The sequence below is a fragment of the Schistocerca cancellata genome, chromosome 2 (assembly GCF_023864275.1).
Source record: "Schistocerca cancellata isolate TAMUIC-IGC-003103 chromosome 2, iqSchCanc2.1, whole genome shotgun sequence".
In the NCBI taxonomy this organism is placed as follows: domain Eukaryota; kingdom Metazoa; phylum Arthropoda; class Insecta; order Orthoptera; family Acrididae; genus Schistocerca; species Schistocerca cancellata.
Window position 1 is genome coordinate 1,072,605,382 of NC_064627.1, and position 16,542 is coordinate 1,072,621,923.

The window sequence follows — 16,542 nt, forward strand, 5'->3', positions numbered from 1 at the left end:
AATATGCAGAGATATATCTATTACAATCATTTAAGTTTTATGCAATTGCTGCTTTCCTCTCATTTTCAAGACAGTCTTCTTTGTCAACTGCCCTGTGCTCCACTAATTGTAAATGATTTTTTTTTCTTTTTGTTTTGTCAGATTATGGATATTTTACATGAGGCTGGAAAAGTGGATATGTCTGTTGTGGACAGTGTAAGAAAATACATATCAGCAAGTCAGATTCCTCTGATCAATTACATTAATACTACAGTTGCACCTGCAGGTAAAGTCTGCACATTTTAGCATTCATAATTGTAATTACATTGTGAAACTACTCCTACTCTGTACTAGCCTGTGTGGTGTGATGAGCCTCACTGTCAGATTAAACATTTGTTGCAAAGTAAAGACTCTCACTCATCTGTAGCCATATTCAGGTTCAAGTCATGGTCTGTCACACAGTTTTAATACCTCAGAAACAATTATAACTGTAGTTATTCATTAGTCCCTGTTATTAGTTCGTCTGCCCCATTATAATATCAGTTGTTTTTCATCAGAATTGGGCAAACTGAGAACATGGTAGAAGGAAGTTTGATGTAGTTATTCCAATTTCTATGAAGTGGTCAAATCATATATTTGAGGTCATTTTCTTTTAAAATTATTTTAAATTAGAATTCTATCCATAATGAAGCCTCATATTATGCACTGTTAGGACATTCATAAATTGGAATGTCAGTTTCAGTACTATAATGCTGTGTCCAGTGTGGTTCTATTGGAGACATTGTGTACATTTATTCCTATGACCTGTAACCCGGAGAGGTCACACAGTATTGAAGACTTAATTGTGAACTGCTAATTTGAAGACGGGCATAAACTATCCAGAGAAAGTCTGTTAACAAAGTTTCAAGAACCAGCTCTAAATGATTACTGTAGTAATATACTACAACCCCTTACGTATCGCTCACATGTGGATCGTGAGGATAAGATTAGAATAATTACTGCATGCATAGAGGCATTCAAACTATCATTTTTCCTGTGCTCCATACATGAATGCAACAGGAATGCAATAGGAAAAAGTCCCTAATAATGGGTACAATGGGATGTACGATCTGCCACACACCTCATGGTGGTTTGTAAAGTATAATTCTAAACATAGATGTAGAACTTGATTAGTTTTATTGGGTGGGTGGGTGGGGGGGGGGGGGGGAGCTATTGTTTATTGTGGAATCTCAGCACAAATCATTCCCAGTGGTAAAAAAATTGATGTAAATAACATTTAATATTTGGAGTTGCGAAACTATAGTCTTTACTGAGGTAAAAGACACAGATGTTTTATACTACCCTTACAGAGAGATCCTTTTTTCCTTCAAAACTTTTACTGGAGTCACTACACATACTTTGGACAGGGGTGGGCATAACATGACTGGATCCTTTTATCACCCACTAGACTCATCTCATGATGTAACTGAAAACTTAAGAGAGAACGTCAGTTTACTTGTACGTAAGTTCCACAATCGTACTGTGATTATCCGGTGGAGACTTTAATCATCCAACAATCAATTGGGAAAGTCACTGTCTTGTTAGTGGTTGGCGTGTGAAGACATCCTGTGTAACATTACTGTATGCCTTCTCTGAGAATTACCTGCAGCAGATAGTTCCAAACTCCACTGATAATGGAAATATATTGGATCTAATGGCAATAAATAGTTGTGGTTTTTTTTTGAGGACGTCCACATTGAAAATGGTATCACTGACTGTGATGTGGTCTTGGCAGCAATGACTACCAAAGTACAAGGATAACTAAAACAGGCAGGAAGATATATATCTTCAGAAAACTAGATAACAAATCAGTAGTGTCATATCTCAGTGAGGAACTTTAAACTTTCAGGGCAGGAGCATGTAGAGAAACTATGGTTCAAATTGAAAAGAATAGTTAACCGTCCACTGGATAGATATGAACCCAGTAGAACAGCTGATAATGGGAGAGAATCTCCGTGGTATACAGTCAATGTAAAGAAACTTTCAGTTACTGCCATAGCAGAATATTGTCGAATGATCTTTCACAAAATCCAGGGGAATTCTGGTCATATGTACAGGTTGTTAATGACACCAAAGTTAGTCCAGTCCCTTCAGAATGAGTCAGGAACTGAAATTGAGGATAGCAGAGCAAAAGCTGAAATGCTTAACTCCATTTTCAGATGTTTCTTTAAAGGGAAAACCCAGGAGAATTGCCCCAATTTAATCGTTGTATCACTGAAAAGATGAATGAAATAAGTATTAGTATCAGTGGTGCTGAGAAACAGCTGAAATCATTAAAATTGAACCAAGTTCCAGGGCCCAGTGGAATCCCAGCCAGATTCTGTACTGAATTTGTGGCTGAGTTAGCCCCTCTTCTAACTATAATCTGTCATAGATCACTTGAACAAAGAACCGTGTCCAGTTCTTAGAAAAAGGATAGTAGAAGTGATCGACAAAACTGCCGTCCGGTGTGCTTGACATCAATTTCTTGTAGAATCTTGGAACATACTCTGAGCTCAAACATAATGAGATATCTTGAACAGAATGACCTTCTCCATGCCAACCATCATGGATTCCAAAAACATCAATCATGTGAAACCCAACTTGCACTTTTCTCACATGACACACTGAAAGCTTTGTATCCAGGCAGTCAGGTAGTGCAGTATTTCTTGTTTTCTGAAAATCAGTTAACTCAGTACCACACTTATGCTTATTGCCAAAAGTACAATTATATGGATATCAAGTGGAATTTGTGACTGGATTGAGGAGTTTTTGATAGGGAAGACGCAGCATGTTATCTTGGATGGAGAGTCAATGTCACATGTATAACTTCAGGTGTGCCCCAGGTAAGTGTGTTGGGATCCTTGCTGATCGTGTTGTATGTTACTGACCTTGCAGACAGTATTAATACTAACATCAGGCTTTTTGCGGCTGTCTATAATGAAGTACTCTCTGAAAGAAGTTGCATAAATATTCAGTCAGATCTTGATAAGATTTCAAAGTGGTGCAAAGGTTGGAAACATGCTTTAAATGTCCAGATATGTAAAATTGTACACTTCACAAAACAAAAAAACATAGCATGCTATGACTATAACATCAATGAATCAGTGTTGGACTTGGCCACCTCAATCAAATACTGGGTGTAATACTCTGTAGGGATATGAAATGGAATGATCACATGGGCTCAGTCGTGGGTAAAGTGGGTGGTATAGTTCGGTTTATTGGTAGAATACTGGGGAAGTGGGGGACCTGTACCAAATAGCACTAACAGGAGATATTGAACATATATAGAGAAGGGCAGCATGCATGGTCCCATGTTTGTGTGATCAGTGGGAAAGTGTCACAGAACCGGCAGACTCTTGTAGATAGATATAAAGTATCCCGAGAAAGTCTGCTAACGAAGTTTCAAGAACCACCTTTAAATTATGACTCTACGAATATACTACAGCCCCCAATTATCGCTCACATGGGGATCATGAGGATTAGATTAGAATAATTACAGCATGCACAGGGGCATTCAAACAAATAATCCTCCCCCACTCCTTACTTGAATGAAACAGGAAGGGACCCTAATAATTGATACAATGGGATATAACCTCTGCCATGCACTTCATGGTGGTTTGCAGAGTATAGATGCAGATGTAGTTTCACCCCTCAGGATGGTACACCTAACTCATAGACGTTTCTGAGCAATGTGCTTTCTTCACTTCATTAATACCAACGCTACTGCCAACGCACTGAGGCGGAGTGCTACTGTGTATAAAGTGACCACTGTTAAATTCCAATATGGCTATCCTTAATTAAATGATTTAATTCTTATTTTCCGTAAGTTTCTTATTGAAGTTAAGTTTGTTCATTATTCCTAGTGAACAGTCTATGGTATAGTGAGCCATCAGTAGAATAGGAGGGTGAAATATCAAATGCCATTGAGTGCTCCAGCGTGTAGCTTCATAACTGGACTCATTATCAAACAGTGAGAGATATTCAAAAAAGATCATAATAAGCAACTTCAGCCAGTGGTGATCATTACCTATTGCTAGGGACTGAAAATGTAGCATCTTATTTTGCAAGATTAGCATATACACTCCTGGAAATGGAAAAAAGAACACATTGACACCGGTGCGTCAGACCCACCATACTTGCTCCGGACACTGCGAGTGGGCTGTACAGGCAATGATCACACGCACTGCACAGCGGACACACCAGGAACCGCGGTGTTGGCCGTCGAATGGCGCTAGCTGCGCAGCATTTGTGCACTGCCGCCGTCAGTGTCAGCCAGTTTGCCGTGGCATACGGAGCTCCATCGCAGTCTTTAACACTGGTAGCATGCCGCGTCAGCGTGGACGTGAACCGTATGTGCAGTTGACGGACTTTGAGCGAGGGCGTATAGTGGGCATGCGGGAGGCCGGGTGGACGTACCGCCGAATTGCTCAACACGTGGGGCGTGAGGTCTCCACAGTACATCGATGTTGTCGCCAGTGGTCGGCGGAAGGTGCACGTGCCCGTCGACCTGGGACCGGACCGCAGCGACGCACGGATGCACGCCAAGACCGTAGGATCCTACGCAGTGCCGTAGGGACCGCACCGCCACTTCCCAGCAAATTAGGGACACTGTTGCTCCTGGGGTATCGGCGAGGACCATTCGCAACCGTCTCCATGAAGCTGGGCTACGGTCCCGCACACCGTTAGGCCGTCTTCCGCTCACGCCCCAACATTGTGCAGCCCGCCTCCAATGGTGTCGCGACAGGCGTGAATGGAGGGACGAATGGAGACGTGTCGTCTTCAGCGATGAGAGTCGCTTCTGCCTTGGTGCCAATGATGGTCGTATGCGTGTTTGGCGCCGTGCAGGTGAGCGCCACAATCAGGACTGCATACGACCGAGGCACACAGGGCCAACACCCGGCATCATGGTGTGGGGAGCGATCTCCTACACTGGCCGTACACCACTGGTGATAGTCAAGGGGACACTGAATAGTGCACGGTACATCCAAACCGTCATCGAACCCATCGTTCTACCATTCCTAGACCGGCAAGGGAACTTGCTGTTCCAACAGGACAATGCACGTCCGCATGTATCCCGTGCCACCCAACGTGCTCTAGAAGGTGTAAGTCAACTACCCTGGCCAGCAAGATCTCCGGATCTGTCCCCCATTGAGCATGTTTGGGACTGGATGAAGCGTCTTCTCACGCGGTCTGCACGTCCAGCACGAACGCTGGTCCAACTGAGGCGCCAGGTGGAAATGGCATGGCAAGCCGTTCCACAGGACTACATCCAGCATCTCTCGTCTCCATGGGAGAATAGCAGCCTGCATTGCTGCGAAAGGTGGATATACACTGTACTAGTGCCGACATTGTGCATGCTCTGTTGCCTGTGTCTATGTGCCTGTGGTTCTGTCAGTGTGATCATGTGATGTATCTGACCCTAGGAATGTGTCAATAAAGTTTCCCCTTCCTGGGACAATGAATTCACGGTGTTCTTATTTCAATTTCCAGGAGTGTATTTTGTGCAGAATTAGCATCTATTTTTTTGCCAGAATTAGTATCTTCATTCTCTTTTTTGCGAATTATTAGATGTATCGATTTAAATGTATCAATTTAAAATGTGCCAATCATGTGCCTGTAGACTCAATTGATCACAAATCACAAACAATAAAAAATAATAAAAGGAAACACCATGATCTAAGGTGAAATAATAATAATAATAATAATAATAATAATAATAATAATAATAATAATAATAATAATAATAAACCCCGTGGAGGCCCGGGAAAAGAATAGGCCTCCGGTATGTTCTGCCAGTCGTAAAAGGCGACGAAAAGAACAAACCACTAATAGGGCTAACCCCCCTTTTAGTGTGATTACTTGGTTCAGGACAGAACTAAAGAATCCTCGGACAAGTGCCGTCATGGTCGGGGACGACGCTTGAACCCTATGCCCGCCCACAATGGTAACGACACTGCTAGCCAACTGGAAAATGATTTAAATCCAAATAGAGGTGTTTTGCAGGATATGCTTCCTGCAACCACCCTAGAACGAAAACAAAGACAGAGGATGAGATGGTCAGATGAAGTTAATCGACACCTCATGTTCTGTTATTACCAAGCAACAAACCTAGGAACCAACACAACTGGATACAGATCACAAGTATACACAACATTTATTACCAGATACCCGGAATTAAAATTTTTAACAGAACAACGACTAGCTGATCAGATCCGTGTGATAATAAAAAATAACAGGATACCCCAGTCAGAATTAGAAAACATCAAACAACAAGTACAACAAACACTGGAACAAAATAATGTGCAATCAGTAGAAGAAGAAAATACAGTAATGGACTCAAACATCCCAGAGCAAACAAACAAAGACCAACACGTATCAATTAAACAATCAGAGGAAAATGAAATCTTAAGACAGCCACCAGAACAAGCACAAATAGAACACGAAGTGACACACATGTTAGATATAGAAGATAAATTTCAGCTGACATATATAGAATACAAAGACACAAATACAGACATTAGGCCATTCTTGCATAGACCGCCAAATAACCCACAAGTCGAAACAACAATAAAGACTATCAACACAATCATACACAACAAAATAAATGAAAACACAACTATGGAAGAGTTACAACTACTGGTTTATATAGGAGCACTCACTACACTAAATATACACACTAGGCAGAGATCAGAACAAACCAACACACATAAGAAACCCTCAAAACCAGCATGGCAACACAGGCTACAGATCAGAATAGAAAAACTGAGAAAAGACATCGGACAGCTAACACAATTTATAAGAAATGAAATATCAGACAAAAAACGAAAAAGGTTAGGTAAAATCTCACAACAAGAAGCAATAGAGCAATTAGATGAAAAAAAGCAGAAATTGCAAGCATTGGCCAAACGACTTAGAAGATACAAAAAAAGTGAAAATAGAAGGAAACAAAACCAAACATTCAACACAATCCAATAGAGATTTTACCAAACAATAGATAACACACACATTAAAATAGACAATCCACCAAACATAACAGACATGGAACACTTCTGGAGCAACAGATGGTCAAACCCGGTACAACATAACAGGCATGCACAGTGGATACAAGCAGAAACAGACACATACAAGATGATACCACAAATGCCTGAAGTGATAATTTTGCAACATGAAGTCAACCGAGCAATTAATTCTACACACAATTGGAAAGCCCCTGGAAATGATAAAATAGCAAATTACTGGCTAAAGAAGTTCACCTCAACGTATTCACATCTAACTAAATTATTTAACAGTTACATTGCAGACCCATACACAGTCCCTGATACGCTTACACAAGGAATAACTTATCTGAAACCTAAAGATCAAGCAGACACAGCAAACCCAGCTAAATATCGCCCCATAACATGCCTACCAACAATATACAAAATATTAACTTCAGTCATCGCACAGAAATTAATGACACATACAACACAGAACAAAATTATAAATGAAGAACAAAAAGGCTGCTGCAAAGGAGCACGAGGATGTAAAGAGCAACTGATAATAGATACAGAGGTGACATATCAAGCTAAAACTAAACAAAGGTCCCTACACTACGCATACATTGATTACCGAAAAGCCTTTGATAGTGTACCCCACTCATGGTTACTACAGATATTGGAAATATACAAAGTAGATCCTAAATTGATACAGTTTCTAAACATAGTAATGAAAAACTGGAAAACCACACTTAATATCCAAACAAATTCAGATAACATCACATCACAGCCAATACAGATTAAGCGTGGAATATACCAAGGAGACTCATTAAGTCCTTTCTGGTTCTGTCTTGCTCTGAACCCACTATCCAACATGCTAAATAATACAAATTATGGATACAATATTACTGGAACATACCCACACAAAATCACACATTTGCTATACATGGATGATCTAAAACTACTGGCAGCAACAAATCAACAACTCAACCAATTACTAAAGATAACAGAAGTATTCAGCAATGATATAAATATGGCTTTTGGAACAGACAAATCTAAGAAAAATAGCATAGTCAAGGGAAAACACACTAAACAAGAAGATTACATATTGGATAACCACAGCGACTGCATAGAAGCGATGGAAAAAACAGATACCTATAAATATCTAGGATACAGACAAAAAATAGGAATAGATAATACAAATATTAAAGAAGAACTAAAAGAAAAATATAGACAAAGACTAACAAAAATACTGAAAACAGAATTGACAGCAAGAAACAAGACAAAAGCTATAAATACTTATGCTATACCAGTATTGACCTACTCATTTGGAGTAGTGAAATGGAGTGACACAGACCTAGAAGCACTCAATACACTTACACGATCACAATGCCACAAATATAGAATACATCACTTACATTCAGCAACAGAAAGATTCACATTAAGCAGAAAGGAAGGTGGAAGGGGATTTATAGATATAAAAAACCTACATTATGGACAGGTAGACAATTTAAGAAAATTCTTTCTAGAACGAGCAGAAACTAGCAAAATACACAAAGCAATCACTCATATAAATACATCAGCCACACCATTGCAATTTCATAACCACTTCTACAACCCTTTAGATCACATAACATCAACAGATACAAAGAAAGTAAATTGGAAAAAGAAAACACTACATGGCAAGCACCCGTATCATCTAACACAGCCACACATAGATCAAGACGCATCCAACACATGGCTAAGAAAAGGTAATATATACAGTGAGACGGAAGGATTCATGATTGCAATACAGGATCAAACAATAAACCCAGATATTACAGCAAGCATATTATTAAAGATCCCAATACCACAACAGATAAATGCAGACTTTGCAAACAACAAATAGAAACAGTAGACCACATCACAAGCAGATGTACAATACTAGCAAATACAGAATACCCCAGAAGACATGACAATGTAGCAAAAATAATACATCAACAGCTTGCCATACAACATAAACTAATAAAACTACATGTTTCCACATACAAGTATGCACCACAAAATGTACTAGAGAATGATGAATACAAATTATACTGGAACAGAACCATTATAACAGATAAAACACCACCACATAACAAACCTGACATCATACTCACCAATAAAAAGAAGAAATTAACACAACTAATCGAAATATCCATACCCAATACAACAAATATACAGAAGAAAACGGGAGAAAAAATTGAAAAATACATCCAACTGGCTGAGGAAGTCAAGGACATGTGGCATCAGGATAAAGTTGACATTATACCAATTATACTATCAACTACAGGAGTCATACCACGCAATATCCACCAGTACATCAACGCAATACAGCTACATCCAAACATATATATACAACTACAGAAATCCGTAATTATTGATACATGCTCAATTACCCGAAAGTTCCTAAATGCAATATAACATATACCGTACAGTTAAAAGGAAGTGACGCTTGATCAAGGTCCGCGTCACTTCCCATTTTTAACCAGACTTAATGTCTGAGAAAGTAAAGAAAGAAATAATAATAAACCCCGTGGAGGCCCGGGAAAAGAATAGGCCTCCGGTATGTTTTGCAGGTTGCAAAAGGCGACGAAAAGAACAAACCACTAATAGGGCTAACCCCCCTTTTAGTGTGATTAGTTGGTTCAGGACAGAACTAATGAAGCCTCGGACAAGCACTGCCATGGTCGGGGACGATGCTTAAACGCTATGCCCGTCCACAATGGTAACGACACTGCTAGACACACAGAAAATTATTTAAAGCCAAATAGAGGTGTTTTGCAGGCTATGCTTCCTGCAACCACTCTAGAAGGAAAACAGACAGAGGATGAGATGGTCAGATGAAGTTAACCAAAACCTCATGTTCTGTTATTATCAAGCAACAAACTTAGGAACCAACACAACTGGATACAGATCACAAGTATACACAAAATTTATTACCAGATATCCAGAATTAAAATTTTTAACAGAATGACTGCTGATCAGATCTATGTAATAATAAAAAATTACAGGATACCCCAGTCAGAATTAGAAGACATCAAACAACAAGTACAACAAATACTGGAACAAAATAATGTGCAATCAGAAGAAGAAGAAGAAAATACAGTATTGGACTCAAACATCCCAGAGCAAACAAACAATGACCAACACGCATCAATTAAACAATCAGAGGAAAACGAAATCTTAAGACAGCCACCAGAACAAGCACAAATAGAACACGAAGAGACACACTTGTTAGATATTGAAGAGAAATTTCAGCTGACATATATAGAATACAAAGACACAAATACAGACATTAGACCATTCTTGCATAGACGGCCAAATAACCCACAAGTCGAAACAACAATAAAAACTATCAACACAATCATACACAACAAAATAAATGAAAACACAAGTATGGAAGAGTTACAACTACTGGTTTATATAGGAGCACTCACTACACTAAATATACACACTAGGCAGAGATCAGAACAAACCAACACACAGAAGAAACCCTCAAAACCAGCATGGCAACACAGGCTACAGATCAGAATAGAAAAACTGAGAAAAGACATCGGACAGCTAACACAATTTATAAGAAATGAAATACCAGACAAAAACGAAAAAGGTTAGGTAAAATCTCACAACAAGAGCGATAGAGGAATTAGATGAAAAGAAGCAGAAATTACAAGCATTGGCCAAACGACTTAGAAGATACAAAAAAAGTGAAAATAGAACGAAACAAAACCAAACATTCAACACAATCCAATAGAGATTTTACCAAACAATAGATAACACACACATTAAAATAGACAATCCACCAAACATAACAGACATGGAACACTTCTGGAGCAACAGATGGTCAAACCCGGTACAACATAACAGGCATGCACAGTGGATACAAGCAGAAACAGACACATACAAGATGATACCACAAATGCCTGAAGTGATAATTTTGCAACATAAAGTCACCCTAGCAATTAATTCTACGCACAATTGGAAAGCCCCTGGAAAAGATAAAATAGCAAATTTCTGGCTAAAGAAGTTCACCTCAACACATTTACATCTAACTAAATTATTTAACAGTTACATTGCACACCCACACACATTCCCTGATACACTTACACATGCAATAACTTATCTCAAAGCTAAAGATCAAGCAGACACAGCAAATCCAGCTAAATATCGCCCCATAACATGCCTACCAACAATATACAAAATATTAACTTCATTTATTATACAGAAATTAATGACACATACAACACAGAACAAAATTATAAATGAAGAACAAAAAGGCTGCTGCAAAGGAGCATGAGGACGTAAAGAGCAACTGATAATAGATGCAGAGGTGACATATCAAGCTAAAACTAAACAAAGGTCACTACACTATGCATACATTGATTATCAGAAAGCTTTTGATAGTGTACCCCACTCATGGTTACTACAAATATTGGAAATATACAAAGTAGATCCTAAATTGATACAGTTCCTAAACCTAGTAATGAAAAACCAGAAAACCACACTTAATATCCAAACAAATTCAAATTATATCACATCACAGCCAATACAGATTAAGCGTGGAATATACCAAGGAGACTCATTAAGTCCTTTCTGGTTCTGCCTTGCTCTGAACCCACTATCCAACACGCTAAATAATACAAATTATGGATACAATATTACTGGAACATACCAACACAAAATCACACATTTGCTATACATGGATGATCTGAAACTACTGGCAGCAACAAATTAACAACTCAACCAATTACTAAAGATAACAGAAGTATTCAGCAATGATATAAATATGGCTTTTGGAACAGACGAATCTAAGAGAAATCGCATAGTCAAGGGTAAACACACTAAACAAGATGATTACATATTGGATAACCACAGCGACTGCATAGAAGCGATGGAAAGAACAGATGCATATAAATATCTAGGATACAGACAAAAAATTGGAATAGATAATACAAATATTAAAGAACTAAAAGAAAACTATAGACAAAGACTAACAAAAATACTGAAAACAGAATTGACAGCAAGAAACAAGACAAAAGCTATAAATACCTATGCTAGACCATTACTGACCTATTCATTTGGAGTAGTGAAATGGAGTAACACAGACCCAGAAGCACTCAATACACTTACACGATCACAATGCCACAAATATAGAATACATCACACACATTCAGCAACAGAAAGATTCACATTAAGGAGGAAGGGGATTTGTCAACATAGAAAACCTACATTATGGACAGGTAGACAATTTAAGAAAATTCTTTATGGAATGAGCAGAAACTAGCAAAATACACAAAGCAATCACTCGTATAAATACATCGGCTACACCACTGCAATTTCATAACCACTTCTACAACCCTTTTGATCACATAACATCAACAGATACGAAGAAAGTAAATTGGAAAAAGAAAAAACTACATGCGAAGCACCCGTATCATCTAACACAGCCACACATCGATCAAGATGCATCCAACGCATGGCTAAGAAAAGGCAATATATACAGTGAGATGGAAGGATTCATGATTGCAATACAGGATCAAACAATAAACACCAGATATTACAGCAAGCATATTATTAAAGATCCCAATACCACAACAGATAAATGCAGACTTTGCAAACAACAAATAGAAACAGTAGACCACATCACAAGCAGATGTACAATACTAGCAAATACAGAATACCCCAGAAGACATGACAATGTAGCAAAAATAATACATCAACAGCTTGCCATACAACATAAACTAATAAAACTACACGTTTCCACATACAAGTATACACCACAAAATGCACTAGAGAATGATGAATACAAATTATACTGGAACAGAACCATTATAACAGATAAAACACCACCACATAACAAACCTGACATCATACTCACCGACAAGAAGAAGAAATTAACACAACTAATCGAAATATCCATACCCAATACAACAAATATACAAAAGAAAACAGGAGAAAAAATTGAAAAATACATCCAACTGGCTGAGGAAGTCAAGGACATGTGGCATCAGGATAAAATTGACATTATACTGTCAACTACAGGAGTCATACCACACAGTATCCACCAGTACATCAACGCAATACAGCTACATCCAAACATATATATACAATTACAGAAATCTGTAATTATTGATACATGTTCAATTACCCGAAAGTTCCTAAATGCAATGTAACATATACCGCACAGTTAAAGGGAAGTGACGCTTGATCAAGGTCCGCGTCACTTTCCATTTTTAGCCAGACATAACGTCTGAGAAAGGAAAGAAATAATAATAAGAGAATAAATGGTTTTTATTCTCTCTAAATAGTTTCTTGTGTGGAATGCATACTTTTGCAAAGACTTAAACAAATTTTGTCCCAAAATTGTCTGCTCTCTCTCTCTCTCTCTCTCTCTCTCTCTCTCTCTCTCTCTCTCTCTCTCTCTCTCTCTCTCTCTCTCTGTTCTTGCAAAAAGTGATTGACTGTTGAGAAGCAGCAGCATTTCCTAGCTGGTCAACAGAGTTCTTCTTATTTAAGGAGTTTTTCAACATTATGTTCTTTTCAGACCCAGTTTATTAACGGCAAAACCTTCATAACATTGGTTTCAAATCTGTAGCATAGAAACCCTGATTAATATATGGCAGAGCCCTACTGCAAGTACTCATAGGTACGCGACTTTTAGTTGATAGTGTTACAGATAGAACCAACAATGTCTTAGCAGCATCTTCACTCATTTCAAAATAATAAAAGAAAGAGTTACGCACAAAGCAAAGCAAAGCATTCAGTAACTTCTACCACACAGTTGTTTGTCAGCTTGGCAGCATCATAAACGAGATAGTTCAGACCCCATCTCTACAGAAATCGTATAAATCGTATGCAACCATAGTTCAACAGCCGCACTTAAAGCTTCCATTTTAAAGTATCAACATAATACCAACTTTAGCTAACAGGCAAATATATGTGTTTCTTTTTCTAAAGTGCTAGTCCTGTGGCTGAGTCCTCAATTACAATACATGGTGTATATCTTATAGAGGCTATTCACCATCTCACAGTTGACATGGGACCAGAGCGTAACTTAAGAGCACACTGTTACATCATTGAGCTTGTCCATTAATGTGATCTTTATTTTGAAAACATGTTCTTATGCACATGCTCTTTCCAAATTTGCATTTGGCATATATTGTGTAATACCAGTAATTAAAAAATAGTACATCTAGATAAAGCTTGCTATGGACTATTATTAGTTAGATAAATTCCCATCATCACATTTTGAGGCAAAATTTGCATCCATATTCACATTCATCACGAATGCAAATTTTTCAGGTCCCTAACTAGTGCTCGTAAATCATCGTATAGCATGTCGAATGTATCTACGTTGCAGCAACATTGCAAACACTAGTAGCCCAAAACTGTTAGCCGTCATCTTCGTACAGGTGGCCATTATCCTCATATCCCATTGATATGTGGTCCATTAGTCAGTTGGCATGGCAGTATCCAAAGACATAAGGTGCAGAAACATGGACAGGGCACACCCAATGGAGCTCCCTTTTGCTGTCCCATGAATCTAGATTCATTGTATAGCTTGACAGTGATGAATTTGCTGGTGGAAGGAATGTGAAATATGGAACAATCCAAAAATTTAACACATGGTTTGTACATGAATCAGTATTGACTGGTGTAAAGACTTCCGCGTCATTACATCATTCAGAAATATTCTTTATCAACACAGAGGCTTGCGTGCCTCGACGATACAGATAGCCGTACCGTAGGTGCAACCACAACGGGGGGGGTGTATCTGTTGAGAGGCCAGACAAACGTGTGGTTCCTGAAGAGGGGCAGCAGCCTTTTCAGTAGTTACAAGGGCAACAGTCTGGATGATTGACTGATCTGGCCTTGTAACAATAACCAAAACGGCCTTGCTGTGCTGGTACTGCGAACGGCTGAAAGCAAGGGTAAACTACAGCCATAATTTTTCCCGAGGGCATGCAGCTTTACTGTATGATTAAATGATGATGGCGTCCTCTTTGTAAAATATTACGGAGGTAAAATAGTCCCCCATTCGGATCTCCGGGCGGGGACTACTCAAGAGGATGTCGTTATCAGGAGAAAGAAAACTGGCATTCTACGGATCGGAGCGTGGAATGTCAGATCACTTAATCGGGCAGGTAGGTTAGAAAATTTAAAAAGGGAAATGGATAGGTTAAAGTTAGATATAGTGGGAATTAGTGAAGTTCGGTGGCAGGAGGAACAAGACTTCTGATCAGGTGACTACAGGGTTATAAACACAAAATCAAATAGGGGTAATGCAGGAGTAGGTTTAATAATGAATAGGAGAATAGGAATGCAGGTAAGCTACTACAAACAGCATAGTGAACGCATTATTGTGGCAAAATAGATACGAAGTCCACGCCTACTACAGTAGTACAAGTTTATATGCCAACTAGCTCTGCAGATGATGAAGAAATTGAAGAAATGTATGATGAAATAAAAGAAATTATTCAGATAGTGAAAGGTGACGAAAATTTAAGTCATGGGTGACTGAAATTCGGTAGTGGGAAAAGGGAGAGAAGAAAAAGTAGTAGGTGAACATGGACTGGGGCTAAGAAATGAAAGAGGAAGCTGCCTGGTAGAATTTTACACAGAGCACAACTTAATCATAGCTAACACTTGTTTCAAGAATCATAAAAGGAGGCTGTATACATGGAAGAAGCCTGGAGATACTGAAAGGTTTCAGGTAGATTATATAATGGTAAGACAGAGATTTAGGAACCAGGTTTTAAATTGTAAGACATTTCCAGAGGCAGATGCGGACTCTGACCACAATCTGTGGGTTATGACCTGTAGATTAAAACTGAAGAAACTGCAAAAAGGTGGGAATTTAAGGAGATGGGACCTGGATAAACTGAAAGAACCAGAGGTTGTACAGAGTTTCAGGGAGAGCATAAGGGAACAATTGACAGGAATGGGGGAAACAAATACAGTAGAAGAAGAATGGGTAACTCTGAGGGATGAAGTAGTGAAGGCAGCAGAGGATCAAGTAGGTAAAAAGACAAGGGCTAGTAGAAATCCTTGGATAACAGAAGATATATTGAATTTAATTGATGAAAGGAGAAAATATAAAAATGCAGTAAATGAAGCAGGCAGAAAGGCATACAAGCGCCTCAAAAATGAGATCGACAGGAAGTGCAAAATGGCTAAGCTAGAGGACAAATGTAAGGATGTAGAGGCTTATCTCACTAGGGGTAAGATAGATACTGCCTACAGGAAAATTAGAGAGACCTTTGAAGATAAGAGAACCACTTGTATGAACATCAAGAGCTCAGATGGTAACCCAGTTCTAAGCAAAGAAGGGAAAGCAGAAAGGTGGAAGGAGTATACAGAGGATCTATACAAGGGCGATGTACTTGAGGACAATATTATGGAAATGGAAGAGGACGTAGATGAAGATAAAATGGGAGATAAGACACTGCGTGAAGAGTTTGACAGAGCACTGAAAGACCTTGAGTCGAAACAAGGCCCCGGGAGTAGACAACATTCCATTGGAACTACTGATGGCCTTGGGAGAGCCAGT

General features: G+C 38.8%; 1 protein-coding gene across 1 annotated transcript in view; it reads left to right on the top strand.

Annotated features, from left to right (window-relative positions):
• Nucleotides 1–16,542, top strand: part of LOC126163070 (uridine 5'-monophosphate synthase) — a 106,048-nt gene that overhangs the window by 45,227 nt on the left and 44,279 nt on the right. Inside the window, exon 4 of the mRNA XM_049919975.1 lies at nucleotides 142–265. Within this exon, the coding sequence (XP_049775932.1) occupies nucleotides 142–265 (124 nt within the window). The remainder of the gene's footprint in view (nucleotides 1–141; nucleotides 266–16,542) is intronic.